The sequence below is a fragment of the Leopardus geoffroyi genome, chromosome B4, assembly GCF_018350155.1.
Source record: "Leopardus geoffroyi isolate Oge1 chromosome B4, O.geoffroyi_Oge1_pat1.0, whole genome shotgun sequence".
Taxonomy (NCBI): Eukaryota; Metazoa; Chordata; class Mammalia; order Carnivora; family Felidae; genus Leopardus; species Leopardus geoffroyi.
The window spans coordinates 119901741-119918678 of NC_059341.1; the positions used below are offsets into that span (position 1 = coordinate 119901741).

General features: G+C 37.3%; 1 protein-coding gene across 6 annotated transcripts in view; it reads left to right on the forward strand.

The window, feature by feature from the left end:
• The window catches only part of TMPO (thymopoietin), a 31331-nt gene that overhangs the window by 1853 nt on the left and 12540 nt on the right, over nt 1-16938 (forward strand). For 5 of the 6 annotated variants that reach the window (XM_045464917.1, XM_045464920.1, XM_045464918.1 and 2 more), the window contains exons 2-3: nt 7974-8100; nt 11648-11806. In XM_045464917.1, coding sequence (XP_045320873.1) covers nt 7974-8100; nt 11648-11806 — 286 coding nt within the window. Of the gene's footprint in view, nt 1-7973; nt 8101-11647; nt 11807-12648; nt 15632-16938 lie in introns of those variants that run through there. The other variant, XM_045464916.1, reaches the window with a different exon arrangement.

A 16938-nucleotide genomic window follows, 5' to 3' on the forward strand; every position in this document is an offset into this window, starting at 1 on the left:
GATGTAGGTTTAACTGAAAATCTTAGCCTGGACTCTAGAGAAATTGAAAATCTTATGTCTTAAGTCAGTGCCTGGCACGTAGTAGTGTCAAATATTTATTCATTAAATAAAAGACCAACTGCATCTTACTGCTTCAGATGTCTGTTTTTGTGGATTTGAAGAAAGCCAACTTCTCCATAATAAAGAGAAATTTACTTTCAAAGTAAAGCATATCCATTGTCTCGTTTTTCTCTAACCCCTCTGGAAAAGATATTCAAATGACTTTAGTCAAGATTTTGTTGGAAGTGCAATCTTTTCCATTTAAATCAGCACACTTAAAAAAGTCTTCTGTAGAACTCTATGGCGTCTCTGTGCAAACGTATTCTTGAGCCATGGAAGTACTTGGTTGTGTTTATGATAGGATTATTCATTCTTTTTTTTTAATGTTTATTTTAGAGAAAAAGAGAGAGAGAGGCTCCAAGCGGACTCTGTGCTGACAACAGAGAGCCCGATGTGGGGCTGAACCCACAAACTGAGATCCTGACCCAATCCGAAGTTGGACGCCCAACTGACCGAGCCACCCAGGCACCCCTGTTCTTATTTTTAGGATTCATTTTAAACAGAAAACATCATCTTGGTTTTGATGTTTAGAGAATATTTCCCAACTAATATAATACCACGTTAGTTATACTTCAGTTTTTTAAAAAAGCATGTCCCGCCTGGGTGGCTCAGTCATGATCTCATGGTTCGTGGGTTCAAGCCCCACATTGGGATCTGTGCTGACAGCTCAGAGCCTGGAGCCTGCTTCAGATTCTGTCTCTCCCTCTCTCTCTGCCCCTCCCTGCTTGCACTGTGCCTCTTTCTCTCTCCAAAATAAATAATCCTTAAAAAAAAATTTTTTTAAGTATGTCCCAATCTACCCTGTTTTCTTGGGGGTGTAAAAATTTCAGTTATCCAACACTTTTGAGTTCCTACCAAGTGCTCTAACAGCCAGAGATTGATTTCTGCAGACCCTGCCAACCATAACCATATAATTATTTAAATTTGTTGGGGTTTTTTTTTTGGTATGTTAATCGATCATGTCATGTTTGTTATTTACACATTTTATCTCAACAAATTTCTCATGTTATCAGAGTTGATCAGCACCATGCAAATAAATTCTGGGTGAAAGGAATTAACATTTTAATAGAATCTACAATGTCCAGTGGCATGCTAAGCCCTTTATATTTCATTTAATGTTTTAGTCTGTATAGAGGAAAACTATTTCATAGGCATAGAAGCCATAGTCTTCTCTGCCTTAGGTATTTGAAGCTCAAATACCCAAGCCTTGGCCAGGCTTAATGGCATGAACAAATTGAAAAAGTTAATAGTGATTATTTGGTCAGTAGCATCGTTTTCTGCTTTAAAGCACATTAAGTAAAAGTGACTTATAATTTAACTTAGGAATCTGATAGACTTTACCAGGCATAGGAAAAATATCTTGAGTTGAGAGGAAAAGAATCTTAGGGTATCTATAATAATAGATGAAATTATTCTCCATGGCACATTCCTCTTATGTGTACAATATTTTATATCATGGCAATTGTTAGCTTTATATGTAATAACAATATAGTTACATTTTTTAAAGAGTATAACCTAGGAGAAAGTCAAATTATGTTGGAGAGTTGTAGATTAGGCAGATTTTTTAAGTGCTAAATTTTTTTTAGTTTATTTAGTTTTTGAGAGAGAGAATGGGAGAAGCAGAAAGAGGATCCCAAGCCCACTCCTTAGTCAGTGCAGAGCCTGGTGTGAGGCTCAAACCCATGAACTGCAAGATCAGAACCTGAGCTGAAACCAAGAGTTGGATGCTTAACCGATTGAGCCACCCAGGTGCCCCTAAGTGGTAAATTTTTAACTTTTTTTTTTTTTTTTTTTTAAGTAGGCTCCCGCCCCATGTGGGGCTTGAACTCATGACCCTGAGATTGAGTCATGTGCTCCACTGGCTGAGCCAGCCAGGTGCCCCAGCTTTTAACATTTTTTTTTTTAAATTATTTTTTTTTTCAATGTTTATTTATTTTTGGGACAGAGAGAGACAGAGCATGAACGGGGGAGGGGCAGAGAGAGAGGGAGACACAGAATCGGAAACAGGCTCCAGGCTCTGAGCCATCAGCCCAGAGCCTGACGCGGGGCTCGAACTCACGGACCGTGAGATCGTGACCTGTTTTTTTTTTTTTTTTTTTTTTTTTTTTTTTTTTTTTAATTATTTTTTGTTTTTATTTATTTATTTATTTATTTTTTCAGCCAGGTGCCCCAGCTTTTAACATTTTAAAAATAAATCAAACATTACTGTGGATTTGACCAAAGATGTAGCAGTTGCCTTCCATTTAAACATGGGTTTATGAGGAGTTTTTTTTTTTTGTTTTTTTTTTGTTTGTTTGTTTGTTTTTTTTTTCTTTTCTTTCTTAATGTTCATTTCTTTTAAGAGACAGAATGCTAGTGGGGGAGAGGGGCAGAGGGAGAGAGAATTCCAGGCAGGCTCCATGCCCAGAGTGGAGCCCTACATGGTTCTCCATCCTGTGACTGTGAGAGCACACACAAGTGGGGGAAGAACAGCGAGAGGCAGAGAGAGAGAATCCCAAACAGGTTCTGCAGTGTCAGCACAGAACTTAACACAGGGCTCAAACTCACCGAACTGAGAGATCATGACCTGAGCCAAAATCAAGAGTCAGATGCCTGACTGACTGAGCCACCCAGGGGCCCCAGAATATTTTTAATTAAAGGAGAACCCCTTTCCATTTCAGCCATAGCCATGGTTTCTTAGATTCATTTGGTGTGATATGACAAAAATATTTGCATATTCAAAATTTGGTTTTTGGTTTTAGTTTTCTTTTAAACTTTTTATTTTATGCATCTTGATGACACTAGCATTTTTAGGTGTTAAAATTACCTGGATTGCCGACAGAAAAATAAACATTCAAAAAGTTGGCAATCTGCCTTTTTGTTCTAAGGTGCAAAGCAGTTGTAGCTATTTAGAATCTAATGGAGCATAGCATTCTTGAATGGTCTGATCAAGTGGATCATGAATTCTTAAGAAATATTTAAAGACATGGAGGACAACAGTAAAAAGTATGTTAATTAAATCATAAAGTGACTACCATAGTCTACAATAAGGTGTTAAGTGTGGACTTCTGAATCAGAGTTATATAGTACATTAAATTTCCAGCTCTGACACTTATTCAGGGGACCTTCTTGAACGATGAACATTGCCTATCAGATCAATTTTCACCTGGAAAATAGGAATAATCTAGTAACTACTAGTAGCTACTTAATTGAGGATTACAAGAGATAATTTGTTAAGGTGTCTAGTGCTCAGCAGTTGATCCCTATTAAAACATGTGATTTCTGAAATTTTTTGTTTACTTAGCGCCAGAGCAATACAATGTTACCATAATATTTTTTTTCAGAATTGGATGAGGTAACTTTGTGAAAGTGATGTATGCATACTTTGTTCAAATGTTACTATATTGCTAGAGTTAGCTGTGCATCTTTGAACTTCAGTGTCCTCTCTTGTAAAATGGGGGTGTTAGTATCTATTTCATAGGATCTTTAGGATTCTATAATACATGTAAGGAAGGTACTCAGAACACAATTTGGTACATACTAAGTGCTCCGTAGAATCTATTTTATAAAAATAATTATTGTTATACTAATCTTGCTACTAATGGTAGAAATTTAAAAATAGGAGTAGCTGGGGGCTCCGGGCTGGGTCAGTCAGTAGGGCATGCAACTCTTATTAATCTCAGGGTCATGTGTTCAAGCCCTTCGTTGCTCACAGAGCGTACTTAAAACTTAAAAAAATGAAAATAATAGTAGCTCATAGGTGATATCAAAGAACTGTTGGATTTTAAAGTTGAAAAAGATGTTAGAGATCATCTGGTAGTTGGGAAGAAACTGGAGAACAGTGCCTGGCACATACTAGGTACCTAGTATTTTTAACTGAATGAAACTAAGAGTATGTGATTTTACTTAAAGGAATAAAATTCTCATAGTCTCATGGTTTGTGAGTTCGAGCCCCGCATCTGGCTCTGTGCTGACAGCTCAGAGCCTGGAGTCTGCTTTGGATTCTGTGTCTCCCTCTCTCTCTGCCCTCCGCTGCTTGCGCTCAGTCTCTCAAAAATGAATAAATGTTTAAAAAAAAATTTTTTTTTTTTTCTAAATGGCATTACATTTCTGGAACTTTTCTCCCTACAAATTAAAAATAAAAATCAGGGGGCGCCTGGGTGGCGCAGTCGGTTAAGTGTCCGACTTCAGCCAGGTCACGATCTCGCAGTCCGTGAGTTCGAGCCCCGTGTCAGGCTCTGGGCTGATGGCTCAGAGCCTGGAGCCTGTTTCTAATTCTGTGTCTCCCTCTCTCTCTGCCCCTCCCCCGTTCATGCTCTGTCTCTCTCTGTCCCAAAAATAAATAAACGTTGAAAAAAAAAATTAAAAAAAAAAAATAAACAAAAATAAAAATAAAAATCAGGTAGCCTGTTATGAACTCCTGCTTTGCTTGACTTAGCATAAGCTGGTTTGTTGGCCTCAAGATTTCTTTGTACAGCTGTAATCTTTCATTATGTTTTAAGAAAATATTAAGAGTTGGTTTTCTGCTTGATTTGATAAGCCCTTGTTAAAATTTTTTTAATGTTTATTTATTTTTGAGAGAGAGCACAAGCAGGGGAGAGACAGAGAGGGAGACACAGAATGCAAAGCAGGCTGTAGGCTCTGAGCTGTCAGCGCAGAGCCCAACACGGGGCCCGAACCCATAAATTGTGAGATCATGACCTGAGCCCAAGTTGGACACTTAACTGAGCCACCCAGGTGCCCAACCGACTGAGCCACCCAAGCACCCCAAGTCTTTGTTATTTCTTAATTAGAAATGGGTTTTTAAGAATGACCTATTTTTCCCTCACCAGATGACACTCATTAATTCATTCAAGAAAACAGCTATCAACTACCTACTCCTTTGTCAGTCCTTTTTAAATTTTAGATGCTTGGGATACATTATGAATATGACAGTGCCTCTTCTTTCTGCTACCCTCTTAAATGCTGCATCCAGAACACCTGAGATACACATTAAAATACAGATTCTCAGGCCCAAGATTAGATCTCAGAATGGGGTTAAGACTTTTTAAAATAGGGGTAACTTCCAGAAGTTTTGAGGTTTTGATAACAAGCCAGATTTAGGGACTATTGCTCAAGGAGTTTTTCTGGAGAAGATAAAGTATGTTTACAAATAGGTGGAACTGGGACGCCTGGGTGCCTCAGTCGGTTGAGCATCTGACTTCAGCTCAGGTCACGATCTCGCGGTCTGTGAGTTCGAGTCGGGCTCTGGGCTGATAGCTCAGAACCTGGAGCCTGCTTCTGATTCTGTGTGTGTGTGTCTCTCTCTCTCTCTCTCTCTCTGCCCTTCCCCCGTTCATGCTCTGTCTCTCTTTGTCTCAAAAATAAATAAACGTTAAAAAAAAAAACCAAATAGGTAGAACTGGTGAGTGCCAAAGAAAGAGATTTCTTGAAAACCTCAGGCTTCTGTAAGAAATAAAATTTTTGAATGTTTTGTTGATAGTAGAATTTGAACATTCTTAGAGTGGGAGGTGATTTTCTTTTATTTAAAAGTATGTTATACAAAGAAGTTTTTCTTCCCAACCTGTCCACACTTTTTTGGAAAATTCAAGTAGGTCACTAACACAAGATTTGGTCTATTTGATTTTTAAAAAGTGTTTAAAGAATGCAAGGCTATGATGTATAAACTCTTAGATTCTTGGCAACTTTTGATATCAATGTGTAAGTTGCTTAAAGATTTGAGCCTGATCCTAAACTAGCACAATATGTGTATTAAAGCTTTCTGAAAGTACCATCAGTTTCACAGCCATTTTTTAGTTAAAAGATTTCTCTTGAATCGATATCATTATTCTTATTAGCAGTTATCTTTAAAAAGTAATTTCTCATAATCTTGCTTTATATAAAATATTTCAAATTTTAATTTTGCTAAAAAATTACTTTTTGGAAATCCTGTAACTTTATTTTTTTATTTTTTTATTTATTTTTAAATATAATTTATTGTGAAGTTAGGTAATACACAGTGTGCGCTTGACTTCAGGAGTAGATTCCCATGATTCATCACTTACTACAACACCCAGTGCTCCTCCCAACAAGTGCCCTCCTCAATACCCATCACCCATTTTCCTGTCTCCCCTGCCTCTCCTCCATCAACCCTCAGTTCTCTGTATTTAACAGTCTTCTTATGGTTTGCCTCCCTCTCTGTTTGAAATTATTTTTTCCCTTTCCCTTCCCCCATGGTCTTCTGTTAAGTTTTTCAAATTCCACATATGATTGAAAATATGGGATACTTTTTCTCTGACTGACTTATTTCACTTAACATAATATCCTAGTTCCATCCATGTTGTTACAAATGGCAAGATTTCATTCAGAAATTCTTTTATTTTTTAATGTTTGTTTATTTTTGAGATAGAGTGCCAGAGCACAAGCGGGGAGGGGTAGAGAGAGGGGGAGAGGAGATCCAAAGCAGTCTCCGTCTTGACAGCGGAGAGCCTGATGTGGGCCTCAAACTCAAAAACCATGAGATCAAGACCTGAGCCAAAGTCTGCCACTCAACCAACTGAGCCATCCAGGCACCCCCAAAATGGAAATTCTAATACATGGCCAAATCATGCCTGATTTTTCTTTCTCCCCCTCAGCATCATTGAAAGTAAGCAGTCCATACAACTATGGTTTTCACCATTTTGCATAAAATATTTCTAGAATGCATTATTTTTTCTTTTAATTAATCTCTATACCCACTGTGGGGCTCGAACTCACAACCCCGTGAACAAGAGTCACATATTCTGCCTGAGTCAGGCAGTTGAAAGACACAGTATTGACTCATTTGCCTAAAATAGAAATTTGGGCCTAAACTGACTTTGATACTTGTAGCCATTATTCAAACAGCTATTTTTTGTTCAATTCTCTGAGGCTTTCTGGGGTTACTGAGGCATTTTGTAGGGCTATTTGCCATAACCCTAGAAGACACCCACACTTCTGCTTTCTTCTCTTGTTTAACCTTGGAATGTTTATATTTTTCCAGCAAATACTGCCATTGCTTAAGTTATGCTGAAAACTTCCTTTGAAATTTCTCTCAAAGCTTGTTCCATGTTCTCTGAACTTTTCTAAGTGAAATAGCCATATAGAACTAAATGTGCTGACAGAGCTGTACCAAGAGGTGATAGTCAAAAAGTTTGACTTCCTTCGTGGTCAGACACTGGCTACTAAAGCTACTGAATATTCACCTGGGTTTCATAGATTCTGATATGCTTGTTTAAATTAAAGGAAATCATTTTAAAAACTTTTTTTTTTCAACGTTTATTTATTTTCGGGACAGAGAGAGACAGAGCATGAACGGGGGAGGGGCAGAGAGAGAGGGAAACACAGAATCGGAAACAGGCTCCAGGCTCTGAGCCATCAGCCCAGAGCCCGACGCGGGGCTCGAACTCACGGACCGCGAGATCGTGACCTGGCTGAAGTCGGACGCTTAACCGACTGCGCCACCCAGGCGCCCTAAAGGAAATCATTTTTAAATATAACTAAGAAATATGTTTATGGTAAAGTCGTAAGCTCTTATAGAATAATTTAAATTTTTAAGGATTATTTAAGTGGTCAGTAGTAGTAAATTGGATCTTTGATTATCTGGGTGAAAGTCTTTAAACCCTTGCTGTTTACTCTTGAATTTTTGATGACACCACCTCCTCTTTAGATAGGTTAGCCAAAACTGTTTTTAATAGTAATGTTTACAAATTTGAGTTGTTACAATTAAACTTAAAAAATATCTTCAAGTAATGAGTTGCTCTTAATAAAATTGCTAAGGCCTAATAAAGCTATAAATTGGAGGGTGAATTTGCATGTTTATATTGTATACAGTGTGACTTATAAAATAGGTGAACACTTTAATTCATGTGGAAATGATAACCGGACTTTGTTTACAGAAAGCCACAAAGAAAACTGATAAACCCAGACTAGAAGATAAAGATGATCTAGATGTAACAGAGCTCACTAATGAAGATCTTTTGGATCAGCTTGTGAAATATGGAGTGAATCCTGGTCCTATTGTGGGTAAGTTGGTAAAATTTCAAGTTATCTTTTCTGTAAGTGCCCCAAATTGTTTTCCTGTCTTGTCTAGCAGTTAGAGTTTGGGTTCTAAGGACCAGTGTGTCATTAATCATTTATATGACCGGACACAATTTCTTTAACTATAAATAAGGAAAATAAAATGAGAGAAATGAACTTAGATAATCTCCAAGATTACCTCTGTTGTTGAAATTGTTTCATATTGTGCTCATGTCACAGCTACCTCATGAGACATAGGAGTCTTACATGACAATTGAGGAAAGTTTGAAGTGACACAGCTGGCCAAATTCATCCAAGTTAATAAATTAGTGACAGACTTGTTAATAGAACTCAAGTTAGGGATGCCTGGGTGGTTTAGTTTGGTTAGACATCCGACTTCAGCTTAGGTCACAGTCTCACCACCGTTCATGAGTTCCAGCCCCACATCGGGCTCTGTGCTGACAGCTCGGAGCCTGGAGCCTGCTTCGGATTCTGTGTCTCCCTCTCTTTGCCTCTCCCCAGTTCCCCAGTTCCCACCGTCTCTCTCTCTCAAAAATAAATAAACATTTAAAAAAAAAAAAAAGGAACTCCATCAATTCCTAGCATAGTACCCATTTTCAGTTATCATTAAAATTAACATTTTTAGGGGCGCCTGGGTGGCTCAGTTAAACGTCCAACTTCAGCTCAGGTCATGAACTCGCTGTCGGTGAGTTCGGGCCCCACGTCGGGCTCTGTGCTGATAGCTCAGAGTCTGGAGCCTGTTTCAGATTCTGTGTCTCCCTCTCTCTCTGCCCTTCCCCCTCTCACACTCTGTCTCTGAAAAATGAATAAACCTTAAAAAAAAATTTTTTTTTAAATAACATTTTTAAAGTCTTGTTTTGACTGGAATTCAAGAATGATCCCTTAAAGAACAAACTAAAAGAAAACTTGGAACTTAATATAATATACTGGATTTCCATCATTTGGTTACTGTCAGTGATTTTGCAAGGCTGGTTTTGCTTTAATTCTGGAGGGTCTTGACAGTAACCTCAAGATGAGAAAGGTGTATTTTGGTCTTCTAAGTTATGTAAAGTTTTGTACACTGGAAATTTGAATTTTTTTTTAATTTAATTTTTTTGGAGCAAGCGAGAGAGCATGTGTGCAAGCAGGGGAGGGGCAGAAGGAGAGAGAGGAAAGAATCCCAAGCAGGCTCCATGCTGTTAGTGTAGAGCCCAACACAGGCCTCTATCACACAAACCCATGAGATTATGACCTGAGCTGAAATCAAGAGTCTGAGCCACCCAGGTGCCTCTAGATTTTTTTTTTTTTTTTTTCTATAGGTAAAGTTGCAAACAAGAATTTAGAATGTTTTTCTTTTGTTTTATTTAACATAGTACTTCCACATAGCTGGTAATAAGCCTGTGAATATAACTACTAACAGATATTTGATACTTAATTTTTTCATTTAAAATTCCAAAAGGGAGATGCTGCAAATATGTGTATTGTGTATCAATATACGTATTATATATATTGGTATACCAGCTGTTCATTGTTTCCCAGCTTTATTGAGGTATACTTGACAAAAGTTGTATTATCTGGTGTGTGTGTTTAAGTTGATGTTTTTGTAGACGTATATGTTGTGAAATGATCAGCATGATCAAGCCAATTAACATCCATCACCTCACTGTTTTATTTTGTGTCTGAATGTGTAGTGAGAGCACTTAAGGTCTACATTTTTCACAAGTTTCAGGTGTATTCTTAACTATAGCCCATTCTGTACATTAGATTTGCAGAACTTAGTCATCTTGCAGAAATTTTGTACCCTTTGACAACATCTTTCCACTTTCCCCTCCCTAGCTGTTCATCTTGCAGCTACTTATGTAACATTTTGAGATCTGTGTTGTTTCTTTAAAAAAAAAAAAGTGTATTATCATTTTAATCATCTTTTTTTTTTTTTTTTAAGTTTATTTCTTTGTTTTGAGGGAGAGAGCATGAGTGTGCGCACATGCGTGGGGGAGGGGCAGAGTGGGAGAGAGGGAATTCCAAGCAGGTTCCACACTATCAGTGAGGAGCCCGATGCAGGGCTCAGTCCCATGAACCATGAGATCATGACCTGAGCTGAAACAGAGCCAGAGGCTCAACCAACTGAGCTACTCAGGCACCCCATCATTTTGTTCATCTTCTAGAAACCACAGAGGGGTGCCTGGGTGGCTCAGTCAGTTAAGTGTCCAGCTTTGGCTCGGGTCATGATCTCATAGTCCGTGGGTTCGAGCCTTGTGTCGGACTCTGCTGACAGCTCAGATTTTAGAGCCTTCTTCGGATTCTGTGTTGCCTTCTCTCTCTGTCCCTCCCCCACTCGCGCTCTTTCTCTCTCTCAAAAATAAATAAACATTAAAAAAGAAAAAGAAACCAGAGGGACATACAGTTAGTGTAAAATAGAAAATAAAAGCTGTTTTTGGCTTTAAATTGTCATTCATGTTGAAATGTTAAAAATGTGTTCGTAATCAATTTTACTTTGCTGTCTAATTGGTATACAATTTCTATTTTGTGGCACACATTTTCTATAAAAGGTCATTTGATCACAAAGTACTTATATCTAAATGTGATTTAACACCTTAAATTTACACAATGTTATATGAAAATATATTCGACTAAAAAACTGTAGATGACTTTTCTTTACCCATAACTGAATGGCTCTTTATAGGCATATTAATCTCTGAGATTTGTGGGATTTTTATCATAGTATTGAGAGGAATGCAGTCTGTTTATAAAAATGATTTTTTTCTATAAGGCAAATGCTATTTACATAGTACTGGAAAATGTACAAAGTCTAAAGCTTTTCAATCAAAAATACTCAGTCATACATGGCTCTTTAGTAGGTGATCTATAATAAGATTATACCAGGGATGCCTGGTGGCTCAGTCAGTTAAGTGTCTGACTCTTTATTTTGGCTCAGGTCATGATCTTACTGTTTGTGAGTTTGACAGGCTCTACCATGACAGTGTGGAGTCTGTTGGGGATTCTCTCTCCCCTCCCTCCCTCCCTCTCTCCCTCCCTCTCTCTCTCTCCCCACCCCCCCCCCACACATGTGTGCTTACTCTCAAACTTAAAAAAAAAAAAAAAAAGATTTATATCAATCTGTGTATTCCATGCTACTAAAAGAAACATAATCATGTATGTATTAAAATCTCGGCAAAACACCTATTTTAGAAAAGAATCCTTTATATGGTATTTTTAATCACTTAAGTTTAGAAAAGTAAAGTGTTGGGGCACCTGGGTGGCTCAGTCGGTTGAGCGTCCAACTTCAGCTTGGGTCGTGATTTCACGGTCCCTGGGTTTGAGCCCCACGTCGGGCTCTGCTGGTAGCTCAGAGCCTGAAGCCTGCTTTGGATTTTGTGTCTCCCTCCCTCTCTACCCCTCCCCCACTCACTCTATCTCTGTCTCTCAAAAGTGAATAAACGTTAAAAAAAAAAAAAGTTAAGCATGAATGCAACATTTTAATGTTGGTAAATATGATAAGCAAGATCTTAAATAAGAAAATACAGATATTAAAGCAAGTTCTGCCTTCATACAGGAACAACCAGAAAGCTATATGAGAAAAAACTGTTGAAACTGAGGGAACAGGGAACAGAGTCAAGATCGTCAACTCCTCTGCCAACGATTTCTTCATCAGCAGAAAATATGAGACAGAATGGAAGTAATGACTCGGACAGATACAGTGACAATGAAGAAGGTAAAATTTTAAATGATATTAATCGAATGTATGTAATTTTTTTCAGACTCCTAAGATACAGTAACCATGAAGAAGATAAAATTATTTTTTTGCTTATTTCATTTTTCTAAGAATTAAGTATTAAAAATAACAGTGAAGTTTTCCCACTTACCCTTTCCAAGTATTATCAACACAGAAGCAACCGCTATCATTAATTTGGTGTTTATCTTTCCAACCTATTTTTAAATACTTTTTCATATGTATCTAATAACATGATATTATTTTGAACTTTTAAAAATGTATATAAATATAATGCTAAATCTTATTACTTGCTTTTCTCCATTCTGTTATACTATTGAGATCTCATCTTACTAATTTATTACTTATATGTCCATTTTATTTCTTGCAATTAATATATAGTGGTAGTATTTACAATACAATCTCTGTTTTCTATTGGTAGGCATTTAAATTTATAGTTTTTGCTAGATAATGTGATCTCAGGGCAACTATGAAAAGCAAACATTTTGACATGTTATTAGACTATTTTAAGAAAATTTGACCATAGTAAGTATTTTTTTTAACTAGTACATGAAACAGTGACCTTTCTATAATAAGAACAACTTGATATTTATAAAGTTTTAATTCATATGACTTGTTCGTCAGTTTCATGATTATTTAATTTGACCCAAATTGCTTATATCTCCATAAGCATTGCCTGCCAGGGCACAGAGTGTCAGATTGGTTGTTCAGAATATGAAATATAGTTTTTTCCTTCAACAGCACTATGTTAGCAAAGAGGCAAAAAAATAAATCAGCTTAAACACAAGTAATGCTTAAACTTCCTGCCTCTTTTGCCTCTACAGGAAAGAAGAAAGAACACAAGAAAGTGAAGTCCACTAGGGATTTTGTTCCTTTTTCTGAACTTCCAACTGCTCCCTCTGGTGGATTTTTTCAGGGTATTTCTTTTCCTGAAATCTCCACCCGTCCTCCTTTGGGCAGGACTGAACTACAGGCAGCTAAGAAAGTTCATACTTCTAAGGGAGACCCACCTAGGGAACCTCTTATTGCCACAACCTTGCCTGGCAGGGAACAGTTGCAGAAGTTAGCCTCTGGAGGGAATTTGTTTACTTCCTCCAAGTCTAGCCATGATAGATGTTTAGAGAAAAGTTCTTCGGCATCATTTCAGCATGAACTCGCTGCCATGTTGGTCTCTGCTGCAGCTTCTCCTTCACTGATTAAAGAAACCACCACTACTTGCTATAAAGATATAGTAGAAAATATTTACCATGGTGAGAAAAGTGGAATTCAACCATTGTGTCCTGAGAGGTCCCATGTTTCAGATCAGTCAGTTCTCTCCAGTGAAAGGAAAGCACTAGAAGAGTCTGGGAGCTCACAAGTAATTTCTCCACCACTTGCTCAGGCAATCAGAGATTATGTCAATTCTCTGTTGGCCCAGGGTGGGGTAGGGAGTTTGCCTGGGACTTCAAACTCTACACCCCCACTGGATGTAGAAAACAGATGGAAGAGAATTGATCGATCTGATTTTCAAGAAACTGAATCTCTGTCTCCTCCACGAAAATTCCCTAGACTCAGTGAAAAGTCAGTAGAGGAAAAGGATTCAGGTTCCTTTGTGGCATTTCAAAATACACCTGGATCTGAAGTTATGTCTTCTTTTGCCAAAACTGTTGTCTCTCACTCACTCACTACTTTAGGCATAGAAATGTCTAAGCAGTCACAACATGAGAAAATAGATGCCCCAGAACTATCTTTTCCCTTCCATGAATCTATTTTAAAAGTAATTGAAGAGGAGTGGCAGCAAATTGACAGGCAACTGCCTTCATTGGCATGCAAGTATCCAATTTCCTCCAGAGAGGCAGCACAGATATTATCAGTTCCAAAAGTAGATGATGAAATACTGGGGCTTATTTCTGAAGCTGCTCCACCCGTAGGTATTCAGGCAGCTTCTACTGAGTCTTGTGATAAACAGTTGGACTTAGTACTTTGTAGAACATATGAAGCTGCAGCATCAGCATTGCAGATTGCAACCCATACTGCCTTTGTAGTTCGGGCTCTGCAGGCAGACATCAGTCAGGCTGCACAAATCCTTAGTTCAGATCCTAGTCATATGCAGCAGGCACTTGGGATTCTGAGCAAAACATATGATGCAGCCTCATTTCTTTGTGAGGCTGCATTTGATGAAGTAAAGATGGCTGCCCATAGCATGGGATCTGCCACTTTAGGTCGCCGATATCTCTGGCTGAAGGACTGTAAAATTAATCCAGCTTCTAAGAATAAGCTGGCTGTTACTCCTTTTAAAGGTGGAACATTATTTGGAGGAGAAGTATACAAAGTAATTAAAAAGCGTGGAAATAAACACTAATAAAGTTAAGAATAAAGACACCTTATTTGATCTCTAATATGGGGAACATAGCAGCTTTTCTAAGAAGTTCAAGTACTTTTAATTGCTTTTTGCCAGGATTTTCTTTAAAGATCTTTTTAGTCTCCAGATTGGGCTGTTTTCAAAGTCAAACTTCTGCCTATCAAATTACAGTATAAAATTGTCTACATAGTACTGCCTTTTTTATTTTTTAAGTTGCTGTGATAGAAAAAGCCTGATATAAACAATTTAAAGAATCTTTGCCTCATATAGTTCACTCTCTCCTGTTTTACTTAAGATTTTATAATTCTCCAAAACTAAGGAAATTCCACTAAATAGAATATAAGTGGAGTCTTCACAGATTTAAATATTACTAAATATCTTTTCACTTTCTGGAACTTGTCCACATTTTTTTTTTATTTCTCACTTTTGTTTTTTTTACTTCTGTATTCCTTCATAATATTCTAGATCAGTGCAATTCAAAGTGCCAGTCTGCAGACAGTCACTGATCTACAGACAAGATAAGTATGCACCAGAATTTGGATCTAGAGGCACTTTTTAGATCAATGACAGGGTTTATTTTTGTGGCAAAATTTTATTGATGAAACAGTGTGCCAATTTACATTCCAGTGCAAGTGTCTCATTTCTATGAAGGACTGGTGGTAAACAGTTCATGGACCATGCTTTGCAAAATACTGCTATAAACAGGGTGACTGGGTGGCTCAGTTGGTTAAGTGTCCAGCTTTGGCTCAGGTTGTGATTTCACAGTTTGTGAGTTCAAGCCCTGTATCAGGGTCTGTGCTAACAGCTCAGAGCCTGGGGGCCGCTCAGATTCTGTGTCTCCCTCTCTCTGCCCTTCCCCCATTCATGCTTTGTTACTCTCTCCTTCAAAACTAAACATTTTTTAAAAATACTGCTCTAAACAATAAAACTCTAAAAGAGTACATTCTCACTATCACTAGTTTGTCAGATGAACTAGACACTGGAAAAGTGGGGCGCTTTTTTTTTTAAATAACACTTTCAAGTTATGTTGTGGTTCATGGATGATTAGACTTAATCTAAATTTTGAAAGCAAATTTGTTACTAGTTTTTAAAAACTTTTATAAGAAATCATATTATACTTTGTTTGTATAAAGCAGTATATTCTGTTTTCATTTTTATGATTGTAAGATGAGTCTAACTGTAGAGGCATTTGATAATCAAATTTCTTTGTATTCTTATTGAAAATAGTAGTATTAAGTATCAGCAAAGTATAGTCCCTTTGGTACTCCTAGCCATTACTATATTCTTATTATACGTGTCCATCTTTGCAGCTTCTTGGGAGTAATTTTGTTTGTTTCTCTTCTGGAATGTACATGTATACATGTACCTACTAAGTGCAATGTGATTTTTTTTAATGTATTACTGTAGAATGCTTCTGCAAATTCAATAAAGTTGTAATTTGAACAGTATTGTGTGGTCTCCAGAAACATGTTGTATGTGTGTTTTATTCTCAGAGTTGCAACAAGTTAGGTATTTGTGGATGAACATCCCTTTTCCATTTCTTCATTGAAACTCTCTTGAGATTCCAGTGGTATAGTTGAAAATATTCTAAGTATTGTTTTGTGGTTTTTCTTCTGTTAAACACTATGTTTTTATTGGCTGTTAGAATTTAAATTTGTGAGAAGAATTACTCTGTGACCAGATACCTTCATTGTTTTATCCATTTCTGCTCAACTACTACTGGGTTCGTTACTTTGTGATTTCTAATTTTTAGATTCTGAGTTAATAAAATATAAGGTTTATAATGCTAAGGATTATCCTAAACATAAATATATTAATAAGTCCATTTAATAGAAGTTTGGGGTTGGGGGGTAGTGTTGGTACCTTAATCCTAAGTAAAGATTGAACTATTTGAGCTAAGATGGTAAAAATCACTGTTTATTTTTGGGGAGACTTGCAAGTAGACTGTGGAGTGACTAGTACCAGACTAGATAATTAGCAAAAACATACCTATCCTGACTACTTTTTTAGCACCAGTGCATTGGGTTCATGCAAAACTAAGCTTTTTGTTTAAGAATTGACTCCCATTTCTGTTTCTGGTAGGAAAATAATCTAACTTAAATTTTTGGTAATAGAAGTTTTAGTAGTAACAGTGACATTGATTTTGCTATACTTTGATAAATGGCCACAAAATGTGGAAGTTAACTAAAATTTTTACAAGTCTTTAAAAGTCTAGCTCTTCTGAGGCACCTGGCTGGCTCAGTTGGAAGAGCATGCGACTCTTGGGGTCATGAGTTCAAGCCCCATGTTGGGTGTAGACATTATTTAAATAAATAAAACTTAAAAAATCTAGCTCTTCAAATGGTGACAAAAAACGAAGGCTAGGTGAATGGACCATTGAAGACTATAAAAGATATATTTGAGTTGTTGGCATCGTGGTGATATGCTAACTAATATATATGCACTAGCTTCTCTTCAAAGAAATGTTTTTTATTATGGAGAGGAGGAGAAATGACCTGTGAGTTTTATTTTATGTAAGTGGGATTCTTCTAACCTCAGTTGTACCCAGGTTTTTTATAATCACATCAAATCAGAAGGGAGGACTTTTATTTTTTTATTTTTATTTTTTTCAACGTTTATTCATTTTTGGGACAGAGAGAGACAGAGCATGAACGGGGGAGGGGCACAGAGAGAGGGAGACCAGAATCGGAAACAGGCTCCAGGCTCTGAGCCATCAGCCCAGAGCCCGACGCGGGGCTCGAACTCACGGACCACGAGATCGTGACCTGGCTGA